The sequence below is a fragment of the Saccoglossus kowalevskii genome, chromosome 22, assembly GCF_978046115.1.
Source record: "Saccoglossus kowalevskii chromosome 22, keSacKowa6.1, whole genome shotgun sequence".
NCBI classification, from domain to species: domain Eukaryota; kingdom Metazoa; phylum Hemichordata; class Enteropneusta; family Harrimaniidae; genus Saccoglossus; species Saccoglossus kowalevskii.
In genome coordinates, this window is record NC_140662.1 from 20,997,873 (window position 1) to 21,017,828 (window position 19,956).

The 19,956-nt window shown below is 36.3% G+C and overlaps 1 protein-coding gene across 1 annotated transcript in view; it reads left to right on the forward strand.

Annotated features, from left to right (window-relative positions):
- LOC100369687 (uncharacterized) overlaps window positions 1-19,956 on the forward strand; it is a 47,650-nt gene that overhangs the window by 222 nt on the left and 27,472 nt on the right. Inside the window, exons 2-10 of the mRNA XM_085495976.1 lie at window positions 8,576-8,686; window positions 13,118-13,199; window positions 13,897-13,964; window positions 14,173-14,241; window positions 14,545-14,808; window positions 15,415-15,534; window positions 16,600-16,758; window positions 17,262-17,457; window positions 19,150-19,388. Of these exons, the coding sequence (XP_085352102.1) occupies window positions 8,576-8,686; window positions 13,118-13,199; window positions 13,897-13,964; window positions 14,173-14,241; window positions 14,545-14,808; window positions 15,415-15,534; window positions 16,600-16,758; window positions 17,262-17,457; window positions 19,150-19,388 (1,308 nt within the window). The remainder of the gene's footprint in view (window positions 1-8,575; window positions 8,687-13,117; window positions 13,200-13,896; window positions 13,965-14,172; window positions 14,242-14,544; window positions 14,809-15,414; window positions 15,535-16,599; window positions 16,759-17,261; window positions 17,458-19,149; window positions 19,389-19,956) is intronic.

Consider the following 19,956-nt stretch of genomic DNA (forward strand, 5'->3'; position numbering starts at 1 on the left):
ACGTTTTTTGGGCTAAACATGAAAAAATGCTGCAAAAAAACACAAGATTTAAATGAGAATATTGTTTTCATTATGCAAATTGTTATGAGTTTACTATAAACATTATTAAACATGTCTTTTGTTAAGTAATCAGCAAAGTAAATGTTAGATCATAGTCAGAGGTGACTATGAGAATTTGAACTTGGGCCGTAGGCCAATCAGCCCGAGAAAAGATTTGTATTAGCCAATCAAATGATGACATTTTGACAGCAATCAAACTTGTGAAATAACATTTTAGTACATTATGTTGGCCAATGATGGCGTACATGCTGTCAGTAGTGTCAGTTGAATCGAACATAACTCAATGGATACATTGTATCTGATCGTGGTGTTAGAAATAAATTGTGATGAAAATCCTTTGTTTTCTTGCGTTTTTTCAGCCGTGATCTAAGTGAATTCGTGGTGATATAGAACCACACTTTATGGCAACTGATTGGTTGAGAGCTGTTGGCCATGTGCCATGTTAACAACATTGCGCCATTCCAGTTTATATCTGCACCCCCCCTGTTGATGAGTTTGTGTGTTTAGTTCATACAGGGTATAATTTCCATGGGTGTATAAGTCATACAAAGTTGTATTTCCAAATCACCATTCACCATACAGTAATGGAAATCCAAAACTATAGTTCCTACTTATGGTGTTGATGAGTTCCTTTGTGCCACCATACAGAGTAGGATTTCCAAATATAACTCTCATCATATGCTAATTTACCAAGTTCAAAGTTTTATATTTGATAATGGAAATCCAAACTAGTCCTGATTCACGGTGTTGATGAGCTCATTCGTGCCACCATACAGAGCAGGATTTCCAAATATAACTCTCGTCATATGATGCCAATTTTCCAAGTTCAAACTCCAACTGCGGTAAAGGGGAGGGACATCATATTAGTCACAGAATTAGCATTTTAAAACAAGTGGCCTGTCAGCTGAGATGGCTCTGCTGTTAGCAATACACATTTCAATTGAAAAACTGAAGATACATGTATCATTAGAAAATGAACAATATGTATAGTATCAAAGCAATCGGACTTGACAAGAAGACGAAAATATCACTTTTTACAAAAAATGACCAAAATATTCACCAAAATTAGAGAATTGAAGGTATCATCATGAAATGAACAAATCTGAGAGAGGTCCACATATAGTACCTATATATGTAATATCAAAGAAATCGAGCTTGCGGATTTTAACAAGAAGTCGAAAATATTACTTTTTACCAAAAATGACAAAAATATTCACCAAAATATAAGAATTAAAGATATCATCATGAAATGAATAATCTAAGAGAGGTCTACCCAAGTCTACATATACACCAAGTATCAATGCATTCAGGCTTGTAGTTTTCAAGAAGACACGAACGACACTGACAAACAATCACTCATATGATAAGCTCCACTCACATCACCCACAAATTAAAACGTGTGTGCGCGGGGGACTATCAGATTGTCTGTAAGTTAGGCAATCTTGACAAGGCCAGGGGTACATCACCAGTGGCGGATCTAAGGAGGTTCTTGGACCTCCCCCCCCCCCCAATTGAAAAATCTATTCAATTTGTTTTTATAATATAAAAAAATCATTAACTTAGTCTGGCGATTTTAAAGTTTGGACACCCTCCCATAAAATAATCCTGTATCCGCCCCTGATCACATAACGTTACACAAATACAATATACAGGGTTGCCATTCAAAATATTCCATAAATTTGTGATTGTTGAACCTAATAAACAATGACTGCTGAAACATTTGTAATCACGCTGTCCTCATGTTTAAAAATAATCCTCGCAGATAGGCAAAATTAAACATCAGATACGACTCAAACTTTAATTTCAATATGACTGGGAGTCAAACATATATTAATCGTAATATTTTCGCACATTAAATTTTGTTGAAAAAAGTTTTTTGTTTGAGAGGATGTTTTATCAATCAAAACAACCATTAATGAATGTATTCAAAAGAAATATTTAATAAATTCTTTCATATTCACAGCAAAGATACTTGGGGTGGTCTCTGTTAGATTTTGTCAAAATATGCAAATCTGGATTTTTAGTGAATATTTTTGGGGAAAAATGTTATTTTTGACATCTAGTCCAAACCTGCCCTTCCAATTGCTTTCATATTTGCGGCAAATATACTTGAAGTAGTCTTCTGTCAGATTTATTAAAAAATAGAGATAGCTTCACCAAATGAACAACTTTGAGAGAACTTTGTACATGTGTCTACATTTTTTTCTGCATGTCTGACTTTTTGGAGAAGAAGTCGAAAAGATGAATTTTACAAACAAATTCACTAAAAATAGAGTTTTGCATACAATGTCATTTTGACACAAATTTTACTTTGATTAAGAATCAGCCCAAGTACCTTTGGTGCAAATATGAAAACTTTTGGTCAAGCGGTTCTGGAAAAGAAGATGAACAGTAAAGTTGGATGCGGATGATCAGTCATACCATGAGCTCTGCTAAGTCATCTTCGATGACAATAGAGCTAAAAATTGTCTACAGGACTATCGAAATCAGAAAGGAAATCAAATCAAACGGGCGATTTGTATATTTCTAGAAATGCATCATTTGTTGTATACTTGTATTCCTATTACAGGGAACAGTAAAAAGTTTGCATATACACCGGTAAGAGCACATTTTAGAAGCAAGGGAACAATTTACCCCAGTCATTTTGGAAATTTTTCGGGGGATATGTTTATTCCGTGGGGTATGTTTATTTGGGTTTGAAGATTTGTCCGTGGGGTATGTTTATTTGGGACTTGAGAGTGCAGATGCGCGTGGAAAAGGTGAGGCGCAGTGTTGTATATATGCCACTCTGTGTGTACGTGCAAATTTAACTAGCACGTGGCATTCTAATCATAACCTGCGCGCAAACCAGAAGTTCGCTGAGTTGGAACAAAAGAAATGTACGCGCAAATATCAGACTTGTGGGTGTGTGGGCTTGCATGTGGCTATTTAATTGTAAATGCCAATGAAATATGGAAGTATTAAGTATATTGAGAATACAGCGAAATCATTGCAAGAAGTTGCACTAGTCTTCACTCTATATTGATTAACATGCACCACCCATTTGGTTAAAGATCCTTATTGATACAATATTATACATAAGGGATTGGTCAGTAACTTCGGCCTAGGGGGGATCGGCAGATTCCATTTTGCCAGCTGTAAATCTCAGTTGACCCACCCCCTATCAAATAAAAAAAATTGGGTGACACCCCCAAAACATATTTTAAAACTTAAAACATGCTGACCCCCCCCCCCCTTAAAAAAAAACAAAGAAACATTAACAGTTTTGACTCTGACATGATTACAAAATGTATTATATGTGCATTGAAAATATCATGGTTTGCCATAATTTTTAGCGTTTGCATTTAATAGACCTTAGGAGGGGAGGGGAAGCATAAAGCCAAAAAACAACTACAGAAAAGGCTGCAGGAAGGAGGGAAATCTATGTTGCTAAAGATAGTAAATAAAAGCAAAGCTGTGGAGTACTCACTCGATATACGCCCTTATATTTTAATTTATATATCAGTATTTTCACAAATTTAACTTTTTTGACTTGCTGAACAAAAACTGTCACTGCTCTTTGTACTAATTGCTGTGTTGTCTTTCCGTCTCCTGTTATAATTGGATAAATCCAGTAAATATCTTATACAATGGTGAGTGACTACAGATTTAAATAAAATAATCTGTTATCAGCAGCACATGGACTTGGGATGTGTTTAAAACTTAACTGTATAATTGGGGTTCTAGCCGCATTGCATAATCTGTTAGTTATTTGGCAACTTTAACCTCAAAATATTTAGCCTATAAAATTTTTTGCATCAACAAATTTATCGGCAATATAGGTAATAGTTATTATTAAGAATACATTTGTACGACTAACTTTTTTATCGTTTGTTCTGAAATAAAATTTTTATAAATATATGCATGAGCACGTGTTAATTCTGGAAAACATGATATCAAAAACAGGGTGACCCCCCCTATTCGCACAATCAAAAACAGGGTAACCCCCCCCCCCCCCACTGATCCACCGACCCCCTTAGGCCTAAGTAACTGACCAATCCCTAAGCTTTGGTAAGCTTCCAATTATTATTTCAGTCAATCACGAAATACAACACAGTGGTCCGCTTTACTCATTCTTAATTGTAAAGATGAATGAATTTCAGCTGTACGTAAAATGTATGTGTATCAAATATGATACACATCCACTCGTTTGATTTGACAGTGTTTCATGCCTGTCATTCGCAGAAACATTTATCACCGCGCCACTTTTTTGCCTTGCAGTATTAACAATACTAGTTCGAGTGGCCTGTGAATTATTTACAACTGATTTGTTTCAGGCTTGTTGGCGAAACAAGACTTGTTAAAATAAACAACTTCGGTCCTATAGCTACCGGGCTGGTATAGCGCGAACAAGCATGTGGGGAAAGCTGGCGCAAAATACTTGTAGTTGCAAACGCTGAGAACTTCAAAACACCGGACGCGGTATGCCTTTGATGTGAGGTCGTTTGAGACGGCGTAGTTGGACTATTCCATTGCTTTTATGGGTATACGAAACATTGCTTTAACACTGAGAATGGATATTAAAAAGCAACAGTAATTGGCAGTTTGTTGATATTTGATGTTGTCATTTACTTTGTATTAGTAATATCATTAAGGTCTATGGTAATATTAGTTTGCGAGTGTCAGGTACTCAGTTTCCCGTTTAATGGCATGTCCCATTGCCAGTCAATTTTTCCTTGGAATATCTTACTTTTAGTTTCACCTCTATACGATGTACCCTCCGATATCATGTTTTGCAACAACGACATTTTGAATGCATAACAAAATACAGTTAATTCGAAAATGTTATAATAAGGCTAGCTGACGTCGGCCGCTGCTCTTGCTGGGACGTAACCAAACCAGCCTGGGACGGAAGTGTTGCACAATGCCTTGGCGATTCCATTATATTTTAGATGTCTTCCTTAAAAATAAACGAGTTTATTATTTTTATAAAACGTTCAAAATGAAATTAATTTATTAAAATGTGGAGTATATGCGTCCAGGAAATAATAAAGTGTACGATAACAATGAATAAAACATTGTTTGATAAACTCGGCGAATAGAGGAATGTATATTTATCGCAACAACAATAGTATTCCACGACTTCCACGATATCGAATATAAAAACTTTTCAACAATGCAAACAGAATATTGCTGAAATAAAATAATCATCATCAAATCTATGTCAAAAGGTCAAGTTGCGTGAATACAATTTTAACGAAGGACGCGCTCCCTGGACGCGCTGGTAAGAGAAGTGACTCCTGAAAACTGAATGTTCTTTGCGAAGTATCACTGGGAGAACGCAACATCAGTGCATTGGGCAAATGAATCAACAGCCATCTCTGCATGTTTTCGGTGTGATTATAGAAGAGATTGTTTACTTATTTATTTTTTTACGATGCAGGCAGCTATTTTGCACCTCTTTGCGATTTTTCCCAGATTTTCGGTGTTGGCAAATACGTTGACAACTCCGAAAAGTTCGACTGCCGATACTTATTTATACGGACGCAACTTAGAATAAAGAATAAACCAATGTGTTGGGGCAAATAAGTCATGTGTATACTCTTGATTCATTCCTTTCAAAGAGTCTGACTTGTACCTTTCAGTTTTTCTCAACTTTTATTGGCACCCATGAACTGGAATAGTTCACATTCAAATTTAAAACTCAACTCAACATCTAGCTATTACACCGAACATTACAACACTTGTATATATTTTATTATATTTTATATCTTCATATGTTATTGGCATTAAATGCGTCCATGTTTAAGTTTGCGTAATTGTTACGAATGCAACGCATTGTTAAGTCAGTAATATATCAATATTCACAGACCCAATACGTTGAGTTTGCGTAATTATTATGAAAGCAATTAGAATGTTGAACTATTCAGAGCCGGTACAATATTGTAAACAAATTTGCCTAACTAGAAAAGCAGCGCACTAAGTAAACGATTTTGAAATATTCAAAGCCAGTACAGAGTTGCGTAATTACAGTGCTGTGAGATATAATAACAATTTCACTAGATCGACGCGCGGAGCACGAAAGAAAAAGGTTGCTAAGGTAACGCGCCAGTTCAGCGCGTGACTTGGAGGTCAAACTTCGGCCAACACACACTTGATGTCAGCATCGCCTGAAGCAAGTTTCGCAAAGACGTACTTGAAGTTCATTTGCGCTTCAAAATGATGTCGCAGCATATTTTGTAATCCATGATACACCCCGTTTCGACTTTGGCTTGCTTTTTCTTCTTAGTGCATGTTCTTGTTCACGTAAAATGCGATCTCTCACCAATGTATTAAAACACTTTGAATTTATACTTTGCGTGATTATGGTCTACGCGAAACATTAATCTTTGTAAACATTTTCTTAGACTATGCATGATGTATATTCACATAATCGTGCGATCATATTTTATATTATGTTGATTTCTATGTCTTTCTGGATCCTTTGTGCTTTCATTTCATTTTCGCGTACATTTCCTTTGTTCTAACTTGTATTTTATTGCCGCACGCAAGTCTGGTTTGCGAAGATTATGATTAGAATGCCATGCGAAAGTCTGACTTGCGCGTACGCGCTGAGTGGCATATATAAAACTGCGCCTCACCTTTTCCACGCGCAACTAACATACAAGACGACTGTGGTCAACTGGCATCATGGAATCTATGCATACATTTGCATAAAATGTGATCACCATTCGTTTGATTTCCTACTCTCCCCTAAAGCTGAATAAATAAAACATGGTATGTAAAAAGTGTTATTTTGGCCAGTGAGCACACAAGAAAATTCTTATTTTATGTGCAGTGGTATAATATTCTAAATATTTGAGCAACCTGTCTTACAACATGCAGTGGTTTTGCTAAGGTAGGGAAACATAAGTAACAATTTGGAGGAAACACGTAAAATATTCATATCCTATCCTTACATCTATTTCGGGGGGGGGGGGGTGAAATGGCTGGAGAACTGCGGTAACATTTACCTGCTTACTGCCCTTAAAAAAAAGACTGGTCTGGTGCATATACCGTACTAGTATTGAAGTCATGAAATTGTTTACTTCCTTAGTCTTTGTGACGTTTTAATGATTTCAGAGTGTCTACAATGTCAATAAAATGTTTAAAAGTCTTACTATGAAGACTATAACATTATATGACATTAGTAACATCACAAACGAAGCAATATAACAATGATATTAATATTATATGCACAGACTATTTCATATACCACTTTTAAACCAAAAGGCGGTGTATATTATTACCCATGCCTGCCACAAATTAAGTGTGTTAACTAGATACAAATATTTCATCAAATACAATGTAGTATCATTTATGTGTTTTATAACAGTCTTAATTAAACACAGTTACGATAACCATGGAGTATTTGATGTGTGGCTACCCTGTGGCTCCTGCAGGAGATAGTTTGCAATTTATTTCATGATACATGTAACAAATTGGTGGATTAAAAAATCTACCTGTCAGACAGATTCAATCATCTTTTCCTTCATCTTTTTCCTAAGTTTAAACTTAAAAACAGATTCCCATTTGATATAGTGGCAGCTAAACTTGAGTTCAAAGATATAGCTTAAATACTGCCATAGCTTGCCTTTTTGCCATACAATGTTGGAAAGCTAACCTCATCAACTGCTATGTAAAGATAATTATTAGACCCATTCTGTTGAGTGGCCATCCTTATCTAATTTCAGTAATAAATATTTCATACTGGCCAAATTGTGTTACCATATACAATCAGAATTCCAAGTTTTTTTAGTCATACAGTGTTGGAAATCCATCCTCATCAACCGGTATATGGCGAGATAAACAAGGCCACATTTAATTTAGTAGCCATAACTGCCTGGATTTCCAGGAAAAATTTTTCCATACACGTCTGGATTTCCAGATTCTGTTTCTCCATATACAGTTGGAATTCCGGGGTATTTTCCCCATCATACAGTGCTGGAAATCCGACCTCATCAACAGGGGGGGTGCAGATATAAACTGGAATGGCCCATTACACAATTTGTTCGCCTTGCTAAAAAGTTAAATATTTTTGCTGTGTTTAACGCATCATTGATGCAACAGAAAAGCATAATATAATGATTTCAAAAACAAATCTTACTTATAGTTAAGGAATTTGAATTTGTGTAATCTGAATTAAAAAAAAAATCAGGGGCCACAATGTTCATTTCCCAAGTCGCGTCAACCCTCCCGGCAGTCAACAAGCTGACTAAACTTCCCATCCAAGTTTTAATAAATCCCATTGCATTGGCGATTTTTTTAGTCGTTATGTTAAAGGTTGCTTCATGCATCAAATTAATTTTTGTTCTCTAGAAGATAATTAGTGATCAAGTTTGGGATGTTGTTGGCTTGTTGGTGTTATTAGGCACTGTATTCCTATTGGTCAGTTTTAATTGTGCGCATGGTTACTTGACCAGCAGGATAGTCTTTTATAGATAGAAATTTAAAATACAAGTCTATGCACTAAATTTTCACCCTTGTTATTTTGCAGACTCCAGATCGCGAGTTTCTTTTGAGAGTTTCATACTCAGAGCTTTACAATGAAGAGTTGAAAGATTTGCTGTCAAGTGAAAAGAAGTCTTTGACCATCAGAGAAGATGGGGTATGTTATTAGTTAATAGTGATTACATTTCTAGTCAAACATTCATGTAGCAGTCCTTGTCTAGGACGCCATGTGATAGAATTCCACTTTTTTCCCAATCTGGTATTCGTACATGGTAATTTTTTAGGGAAGTGACAGGGACACACAAGATTGTCATTGCCGCCCTCCCTACCTTTCTCGCATATAATACATGACTGTCTATGTAGAAATCCTAAAAAAAAATTATTTCTCATCCTCTCTTTGTCTGTTCCGGTCACCCCTCAAAAATGTAACATGCACTTGGGGGCATCAGTGTTATTAGAGAACCCCAATCAAGTGATTTTGTATGAATACACGCACACACGATGTAAAATGCAGTACGTTGCCTTGCACACAATCAGGTCACCTGTGCTCTCGCTGTCGCTCGCAAATGTCGTAAATTACGAAATTTGGGCAAGATTTACGAACAAAATAAATATCTATTAGTAGGATTTACGAACACATTTTGTACAAAATACCCTCGCAAATCGCCCTCATTTAATTGTCAAGACTCGACTGTGATCATCACGCGTGTTACGGTTTGAGTGATTGCCATTTTAAAGTTAAACAATGTCCCGTTACTTCTAAGATTGCAACAATTGTTACATGGTGATCGCGATCAACACGGAACTGCCACTGAATATATTTTTCCACTCTAAAGTTATTTTGGTGTCATCGCACATGCGTAGTTTAGTCGACATGTGTTTCAAGATACCCCGCGACTTTACTCTCAGTATGGGACGGTTTCATGTCGCCCTTATCAAACACGTGATTTGTTTATTTATTGAAAATGGAGACTACGTCAAAAAGGAGCAGACAACTGCTCGAGAAGTATTTTTCACGACGAGATGGAGAAACCGCTAAATCGTGTTCAGAACCAGAAACCCATGAGTGTCCTAACCCTGACAGCACCAAGAAACGGAAAGTTGATCGTACTGCAGCACGATTTCAGAAATAATGGAAGGTTAGCTGCGGTTCCGTAGCTCTTTGGTGCGACATACAATCTAATTTTGCCCTTCCAATTTCATTCGGACGTCTTGTTTTTATTTTTGTTGTTGTATGTCGAACATGGGCCGGCCAGTGTCTGTCACGTAAATAATGCGGTCGGCAACATAGGGCTTTGATTCCACAGCTAATGGAAGGTGAGAAAATGTTAGCGAATCGATCGAAAAATACTATAATTTGTGTAACATTCTTACCGGACATTCTTAGCATTGAGATCGAGTTACAAGACCGAAAGTTTCTTTAGTTACTTTTTCACTTTAATTCAGAAATTTCGATGAAAATAAATAGTCATTTTGTGTCGTCATAAACGTCAACATGCGGGTTTGCATGATGAGCACGGGAGATTACTTCATAATAATATTGATTGGCATAGAGTTTTTTCTGAGAAATTTCCCGTGAAAATTTATTCACAGGATGACTTGTGTTCTAGGCAGTGAACTTAATGAACTTTTGAATGATGACTATTTTCCCCACTGTTAACAATGTGAGCTTATCATGAATATGTTTAATTAATACTGAGTTATTCAAATAAAGGTTCTGGTGTCTACATTGCATATTTTGTTGTGATGTTTTGTTGTACCATCATAAATGGTACATTTTGTGGAGCAGACTGCCTAATTTGATGTCATTAAATTACACACAAAATTAGAGCTCAGGTTGCACCAGCAAGCACCATTTTCAGCATGCTGTTCTTGTTTTCGGCGGACGACAGAGGGGACACCTCCCTCTCCTTCTCTCTTCTCCGTTGTGCTCGGTCGCGGGAAAATGCTCCGCAGTTTCCAGACAAAGTTTACTAATACTTTTTTTTCTTGATTAGTAAATTTACTATTACCTAGAAAATTCCAGAGAGAGCCCAGGTCACCTAATAACAAAAATGACATGAAGCAACATCCATGCAGTGTTCTCCCCAGGCCTTTCAAGCACTGCGGGTCCGTGTCGCTTAGACAAACAGCCACGTCGCTTTTGTTTCGCCTGCGATCCTTGAAATCCTGTCCGCGATGCTTATTCACGTTGTATTGTTTACAAGTGTCAGCCTTGTCTAGCACATCTTTAAAACAATAACATGTATTGATCGAAAGGTAATTCCGTCTTTGTACATAGTTAGCCTTACAAAAAAAGTGATAAAAAAGGAAGTCTACAAGATGTTACCAAGTCTATCAAGGGTGCAGAGCTGGCAAACCCAAAATACTAGGGTAGTAATAATTTGCCCATTGCGTCAAGATGATCTATCCCGAGTTGCTGCACTGTGGTTAATTGCGTTTTTACTACTTCATCGCCAGTGACACTAATTACCAAGAATTAAAAAAAACAAGTGAAATTAAGTCGCATTGGAAAGAAAACTGTAAATAAATTGAAGTAAAAATTATTCAACTGCAGACAAGACGGACAAGGAAAAAACGAACCCTGACCTCTAGAAATACCTCATTCAAAGTGCGTCATTACCGAGGAACGCCACCCTAAGGCGACGTAACGCATGTAGTGACATCACAACCAATGCATGATGGGTTACAAAGGAGATTTTGATTGAGGTAACAAAGATGGCGGCGCAGAGTGCATGTTTTTCCGCCATGTTTAAAAACAACATTTCGTTGGCGATTTTGATGTAATTTCTAAGTTAATCATCAATGAATCGTTTTAATTAAGCAAACATTCTAAGTTTGTGTATTTTTAAACAAAAAAGTCAGGGACCGATGATCGCAACAGCAGCGGTGAATACCCGTTCAACGCAATGCTGTCAGCTGACAATGTTACGGTGATCGTAGCTTTACACAAATAATAGATAGATCAATGAAAAATCGCTGACTTTAGTTTTTAAATGCGGTTGTAGAAAAAAAATGTCACTAATGATTTATTAATTCCTTCATATTTTGATAACCCGCAATCTTGCAGAATTTACAAATTTAACAAACTGCGTCCGTCCGAAGTCATATCTCAGAATCCCTTGGACCGATTCCGTTCATTCTTTGCATGTGCTTAGTACTTTATGTGGGACATGTGCACATGCAGTGGTTTAGTGATTCGATTCAAAATGGCCGACTGGCAGCCATCTTGTTTTTTTGTATTTTGCACATGCTTTGTCAGTTGTTATTCAAACTTGGTACATAGAATATACATGTTAGAATACATGTCCATGACGATTTATTTCGCAATTGGATCAAAGATGGTAGACTGGCAGGCATCTTGTTTTGTTTTTTATGCAGTATCTTGGACGTCAGTTTTCATTCAAATTTCGCACATACATGTACTTTATACATGTTAGAATGCATGTCCATGATAATTTGTTTCAAAATCTGGTCAAGGATGGCCGATTGACAGCCATCTTACTTTTTGGCCTTACTACTATATTTCCACAATTTATGTATCATTTTCATTGGTATTGGCATTGGCACATACATCATACATATCAGTGTGTTTCATAATCAGATCAAAGATGGCCGAATAACGGCTGTTTTTATTTTTGGCCATATTACTACTACACGGAACACGTGTTTTGATGTAAATAAACAATCTGTTGTATACGCCACTTGGAACTCAAGTTTTATGGACACGCTTGCGACAACCCCTCCGCTTTAATATGACGAGCACAAAGAGAACTTTCAAAAATTTAACTGGGACTGTGTCTTTTTCAATGACTTGTTATATGCCATATTGTAAAATCAAAATTTTGGCTCGGGCATAATGAACTTTTTGTTTGCACGGCCCTGTCGCCCTTTTTTCTGTGATTTTATTCGCTACAAAGTCTCTTAAGCTGGTTATGTTTTTTTTTCTTTTATTTCTGACTGCTGTCTTATGGCTATCACCTTTAACCCTTATCCTGCCAGACACATGTATTTTTACATTGGCTTCATCGGATAAGGGTTAATCTCAAATCTGTTAGTTAATGGAAATAAAATTCATTGAAAAATACATTATTCCTGATATTTTATAAGTACCTTGGTAATAAACATTGAAAATAAAAATGCTACTTTGTATCGAAAATAAATTGATGCAAAAATATTTTACAGCCCTTGATAATAAATTACGAGAATACCACAAAGTTTGCATGAAGGCGGTATGGTCATCGTATCGACCAATGCGTAGTGGATTTCTGTACAACCTGAGTGAACATGCTGATAGCGCTTCTGCGTCTGGAGTAAACAAAGAACAGTCTTCAAACGTGACGTAAACATGACACTAAATTTCCAAATGAGAAAGACATTCAAATGTGTTCATAGCACTATTGTACAAAGTTTTATGGAGGGTAAAATCTACTGTATTCAGATGTATTGTTTCATTGCCAGATTTTTAGCAAGACAAATGAAATTGTTGTGCCATTTTATCCATAATCATACATTGCTGGAGAGATGTTCAACTTTAAATGTTTGTCTTAGTACTAAATAATCATTCCGTTGCTTATTTTTATTTCAGAAAAGAGTCTTTGTTCAAAACTTGACAGAAGAATTGGTGAATGGTTATTCGCAAGTTATGGATTTACTTCGTAAAGGAGAAGGTCTGTTGCATTTATAGCACTAACCTGCAATTATTTGAGTCTAGAAATGAAAACAGACAACTTGAGGGATTTTTGTGTGTATGTGTGATTATAGCTGATAGCGCACATTTTAGTGGCCCCAGGAATCAACCATACTCGTACCTAACCTGGGCGACCACTGAGCAAATATGGCCTGATCTTATAAGACTTATGCAGGTACATGTACATCCACCTAATAAAAACAAGGGCAATCTTAGCTTTCTTGATCGGGTCACCAATTTTGCATAAATCAAGTTCGGCTATTCTGTTCAATTACATCAGCAACTCATTGGCTCATTCAAAAATAGTTCCTGACCTGGAAATGCATCACAACATTTGACATTTGTGTTCTTTTTGCCATTGAAATGCATCAATGCATACGCCGTTGTGTTTGATTTTGTCGACCGCAAATTAAGTTTTATGGTGGGAATTCTGCCAGTATATAATGATGTGGTGACGGCGGAATAAATGAACCTTGGCTGGAGAAGATGTGTAGTGATGTGATAATATGTACATTTTGAAGACTGTATTAGTGATAAAAACACAACTACTTGTAGCTATGAATAAGAGTCAATAAAATGGAGGATTTCTTGACCTACTCACCAATAGTTGCTGTACATTAAGTGGATAATAAATTTGGTTGAATGAAAGATTTTTTAAATTATCTCTTTTTACCTAGGACGCCGCCACATTGCTGGTACCAACATGAATGAACACAGCAGTCGATCCCACACTATCTTCTGCATTGTAAGTATGGCGGAAAGGCCGGAGGATAACGTCTATATACATGTATTTATTACTGGAACTATTCAACATTTGAGCATTTGCGTTTTAGTGTTTGTACTGTACTCATTACAAACTCTGCATCCTAACCAGACAGGAGTGGGATTTTATTTCCAAACTCGTTGATGTGAATAACTTTGCTGTTTTGTTAACTGTTATTGATTTGTTGCAGGTTATTGAAAGTCGTGAATACGATGAAAGCAATGAGAGCAATGATACTGCAGTGAAAGTGGCTCACTTGGTAAGTAGGCTTTTATGCAGCATAATGTCACATGCAGGCTGATCTCGCATCTTAGAGTTGTTCTCAAAATACAATTACATACTGTAAAATACTTTATTTTAGCTGGAATTAATTTTTGCTGAAAAGATATTTTGGCTGTTGTGTATGTCAATTATTTTCACTGATTTTTGACGAGTTGAATGTAAAACATAGGGAAAAAAGTATATTCGCTGGATTTTATTTTCACTGATTTATCCCTTCAGCAAAAACATGAAAATAAATAACTTACGTAACAATAATCTACTATTTATATTCTATTGTTAGAACCTTGTTGATTTAGCCGGGTCAGAACGTGCCAATGAGACTGGTGCCGAAGGGACGCGACTACAGGAAGCCTGCAAGATCAACCAGTCCTTATTTTGTTTGGGGCAAGTTATCAACAAGTTGAGCTCTGGTAGTTCTCATATTCCATATCGAGAGTCGAAACTGACTCGAATGTTGCAGAGCTCTCTTGGTGGTAATGCGAAGACTGCCATTATCTGTACAGTGACACCAGCAACAGTAAATCTCACACATAGCACCTTGCAGGTAATTTCAGAAACAATGTTTTTACATCTGTGTCTTTAAACTTTGTTTTTAAACTAATTTATTTGAGTAGACCTAAACAAAAAGATAATAACTTAGAAATGATACATTTTTGTAAGTCCTTTTTGTTTTGGCACGTTGAATAAATGCTTTTCTCATTCAAATCTAAAATATCCTATATCTTAAAGGTTCATAATAAAACAAGTAAGGCCCCCTAAGTATGTGATAAACAGGACAAATTAAAGCGTGAGGGTCGTCACCTGCGCATGCGTGGTAATTGAGTCTCGAGCGTTGATAACACACGCTAAAAATGCAAAGGCTCATGCGTAGGTGCTTGTTTGTAAACAATGACGCGCTATGGCCATCTGGCGCATGCGCAGGTGACGACTCCCCCTGCTTTAAGAGAATTTGTATTTGAGCTGGTCAGTTTAGATTTTTGTATAATTAGTGGTACTTATTCTAGTTTAATGACAAAATGTTGTTAAAGGTGTAATAATTAACCCTGAATTTTTTGGTTTCGGTTTTGTTTTTAAAAAAAACATTTTCATCAACGATATTTTTTTTTTTTTAAATTTATTTTCAATATAATTCACATTTTGTTATATGCAGTTTGCAAGCAGTGCCAAGACAGTCATGAACAATGCCAAGATGAACGAAGTCCTTTCTGATGAAGCTATGCTGAAAAAATATAAAACGGAAATAAAGGGCTTGAAGGAGAGAATACAGCAGGTAAATATAAAAATAAATCAAGATGTACTGTAAAATCTGTATTAGAAGCCGCGACTTCTATTAAAATGGTACAATGCAACAGAGGGGATGCGGCTTCTATTAGAGCACCTACACATATGAGAAATGATGAATTTTTGGTTCTCAATTATTCAAATAGAATGGATGCGACTTCTATTAGGGATGCGGCTTCTATTAAAATGGTACAATCCAATAGAGGGGATGCGGCTTCTATTAGAGCACCTACACATATGAGAAATGATGAATTTTTGGTTCTCAATTATTCAAATAGAATGGATGCGACTTCTATTAGGGATGCGACTTCTAATACAGATTTTACGGTAGTTTGTAGTTGTTTTCTGAATTGTTTCTTGTGTTTATGGAATATGTGATGCATTTATTGTATGAATGTACACAAAGTACAGGAAATCTTTTCAGTTATAGTGTAAGCCACTATAGTTGAGAACTGATGGAAAAGTTTGAGAAAGCTATGTGAAAAGCATTAGAAAATGAAATCACATTCAGAAAAGGCAGAAGTTCACTGCAATTTGATCATTTAAAAAATTATTCCTGCAATTTGTGCCTTTTCGTACCATCAACAGTCATATAGTCCAAAGCTCCAAAAACCCTGAAAGATAGAATTCAAAGTGTGACTAACCTGCATTTTACGCTGAACCACCATTGTCTCAATCCTGATATTTGTATGGAAATTATTTTGCATCGTTTTTCAAAAATATTTCCCATGAATATTTGTTGTGACACAGGATTTCTTCAAACATATTTTTGACATCGATATCAAAGAAGAATTGCGACTTTTAATGACACAGAAACCTTGACCACTTCTCTGCCTCCAGATTGGTTTTCTATGCTTTTCAAAGCTACATTTTTTTGTTTTTAATGTGTGGATCTATGTAGTCTAATGCAGTATATATGTTGAACAAGTATTTACAGAACTGTTAATATTTTTAAGTTTTGATTGTTTGTGACTGTGGCCTAACCGACATGCAAAAATTGTGAATATACATCTGTTTACAATATTTGTCTTGTGTATAATGTTATATTCTACAGCTTGAAGAAGGAAACGCTTCAGTATTAGGTCCAGAAACGCAACTCCAGTTTGCTGAGTTGTTGGCCTTTAAAGAAAAACAGGAAGAGCAAATAGAAAAACTCAAGAAATTATTTATAGTGTCAAGTGTTGCTTCCACGCCAAAGAAAATCAAGACGAAGGTTTGTTAGTTATTCATTATCTTTTTGTTTTTTATTAAAGGGCGATGGTGGTCCTGCTGCGCATGTGCGACCTTTGTGTTGATAAACATAGATTTCCCACAATCCAATGCGCTCTTCTAATGGAAATCACAAGTATGAGGCTTGACCTTGGCGCCACTTGCACTATTTACTGCCGGTGACTCCTTCGATACCTTCCAATCACCTGAAAAATACCTAATTAAAGCTTGGTAACGTCTCACTTTGAACTAGTTGATCTGCGCAACAGTCAAAAGTCGCCATCTTTGTTTATATGAGACCCATATATCTTGTGCATGAGTGGCGCGATGAGTACCGTCCTATATTTTCATTGTCAACTGTTTTTGTCTCTCTGTTATATGCAACCATATCGAATATTTAATCTAGGTGTTTTAAATTCTTTGTGAGATTTCAATCTAACAGTTCTCTGATATATGTAGCACAACTCGTTTGACATTGCGGTATGACATGCTTTATTTTACCCACAGAGCAATCGTCGAGAGACTTGGTGTCCTGGGACAAGAAAACCGTTTTTTCCTCCGCCTCGATTAGGAGCAGCATCTTTGGGATTGTCGCCGATTGGAGAATGCTCCTCTGATGAACAAACTGTTATGAGTGTTTTTAGGAAACATAATCTTAGTGTTCGTGGTGATGAGACAGAAGCGTCTTTTAGTGGCACCATCGGTAAGCTAATTCTATGTTGTGCAATCTGCAATGCCATAACCAGCCTAGTTTTAATTGGATGTAACTTTGATATTTGTATCTGCAATAATGATTTGCATGTTAGTTGAGCTTGCTCTTGCCTCACAATATGCAATTGATAAAACACTTGAAAACATCGGTTGTGGAAAGGTTTAACATATACCACACACCCAGACTCGCGCAAATTTGTAAGGCTGCTGACAAAAATAATCACTGACAAATGCAAATGCTTTGTTTGCATTGAGCATTTCTGAAGGTGTACATGTACATCTGTCTTGATTTGGTGTTAATATTGTTTATCTCAGCTGCATGCATGAAAAATTGATATGTGAATATGAATATATATGAATCTGCTTAACATGTTTGCATTCTAGCAACAAGCATGTGTTGCCTCATACCATACCTGTCTTTCCACCAGCATCATTTTAATTTGAGTCAAGTTACCTGACATTAATCTGTGATTAAATTGATTCATAAATCTTAATAACATTGGAGACCACACAAAGTTTATTCTGAACATTAATGGCAGCATATTGCTCTATTGGGCTGATCTTACTTAATGTCTGTAATACTGCGAAATACTGATTTTAGTTTCATGCAAGAATGTCACTATTTCCTTTGTTTCTCAGCGCAAACATATCATTGTTTTATGCATTGTGGACAAAAAAAAAAAACATTTCAAAACTGAAGTGATATTTCATTGATCTACTACGATCACTGTAACATTGTCAGCTGACAGCAATGCAATGCAATGCAATTAGCATTCATCGCCGCTGTTGTGATTGTTGCTTTCTGATATTTCTGTTTCAAAATCCAAAAATGTAAAATTCTGTTATTGGTAAAAAAAAATAAAAAAAATATTGTGGAAACATCAATATTGGCAACTGAATGTTTGTTAGAAATCGCACAAAAATAATGCACTCTGAGCTTGGTTACCTTGATCCAAAATCCTTCGTCATCCAGCATGCATCTGTCGCAAGTTGTTCCATAGTCTGCGATCTTAGGTTCCTATTAAAGCATTATGTGTATGAGGTATTGTGGATGTCACGGTAATGTTTTTTTATTGGCCTTCTCGTCTGCACGACAAAAACCTGCCTAGATTTACATTAGTTTTTCTTCAACTTTATTTACCGGGGTAGTATTTATTTTCTGTCTGATATTTTGTGTCACTACAAAATGAGGAAGTACCAAATAACCTTTGTGCAGCAATCTTCACACTTCACCACTGAAAGACTTTGTGACACCTTTTAGACTTAATATTACTGCTGTCTTTCTTTTGCTAATAAAGGCGGAATATTTTATTATTGTAGTAATGTTTGTTATTGTTTTACATTTGTGACAAAAATATTTATTATACTTTATTTTGATTTTATGTAAAAAATTTGTATGGGTGTTTTGTATACCTGTTTTGCGTCTACCCCTTGGTATCATCCATGACCCTTCCTGTGAAGCTAATTAATATTTATAAATATTTAAAAAGATATTTGCAAAATACCTTCCATGAAAATAAAAATGCATGCTTATAATCAAGTTTTTCACAGCATTATTATTTTTTATTGTAATATTTATTGTAGTAATTTCCGCTGGTGGAGACTGGAATCTTTTCTTTTGCATGGCTTCTTCTTGTATTGTAGTTTAGAAATAGTTCTTTTTCTTCTATCTCTGTCCACTTAGAATTCTCTCCTGCTTGTGATAACTCCGTTTTTCTTAATGATTTGGATGAAAAAGCCCAACAATTAGATTCCAGCCTACCTGTCAAGTTTGAAGAAATGCCTCCTCCTCCACCACCACCTCCTCAATCGTCTGTCACATCCCAGAGACGCAAACGCAGGAATTTAGTGCATTTTGCTGATGCTCCAATGAAGCTTCTTGAAGAACATACACAGGACAAAGGATCTCAGACAGATACAGTGGTATGTTATGAATCTAATAAGCCTTCTGTATGAGTCTTGAAGTTTACTCATCCTGGCACTTCTGGGGTATAAATTCCATAACTCAATTCTCGCCAGGTTACACATCCTGGCACTTCTGGGGTTATAAATTCCATGACTCAATTCTCGCCAGGTTACACATCCTGGCACTTCTGGGGTATAAATAACATAATTCAATTCTTGCCAGGTTACACATCCTGGCACTTCTGGGGTATAAATAACATAACTCAATTCTTGCCAGGTTACACATCCTGGCACTTCTGGGGTTATAAATTCCATGACTCAATTCTCGCCAGGTTACACATCCTGGCACTTCTGGAGGTATAAATTCCATAATTCAATTCTTGCCAGGTTACACATCCTGGCACTTCTGGGGTATAAATTCCATGACTCAATTCTCGCCAGGTTACATATCCTGTCACTTCTGGAGGTATAAATTCCATAATTCAATTCTCGCTAGGTTACACATCCTGGCACTTCTAGGGGTATAAATTCCATAACTCAATTCTCGCCAGGTTACACATCCTGGCACTTCTGGGGGTACTACAGC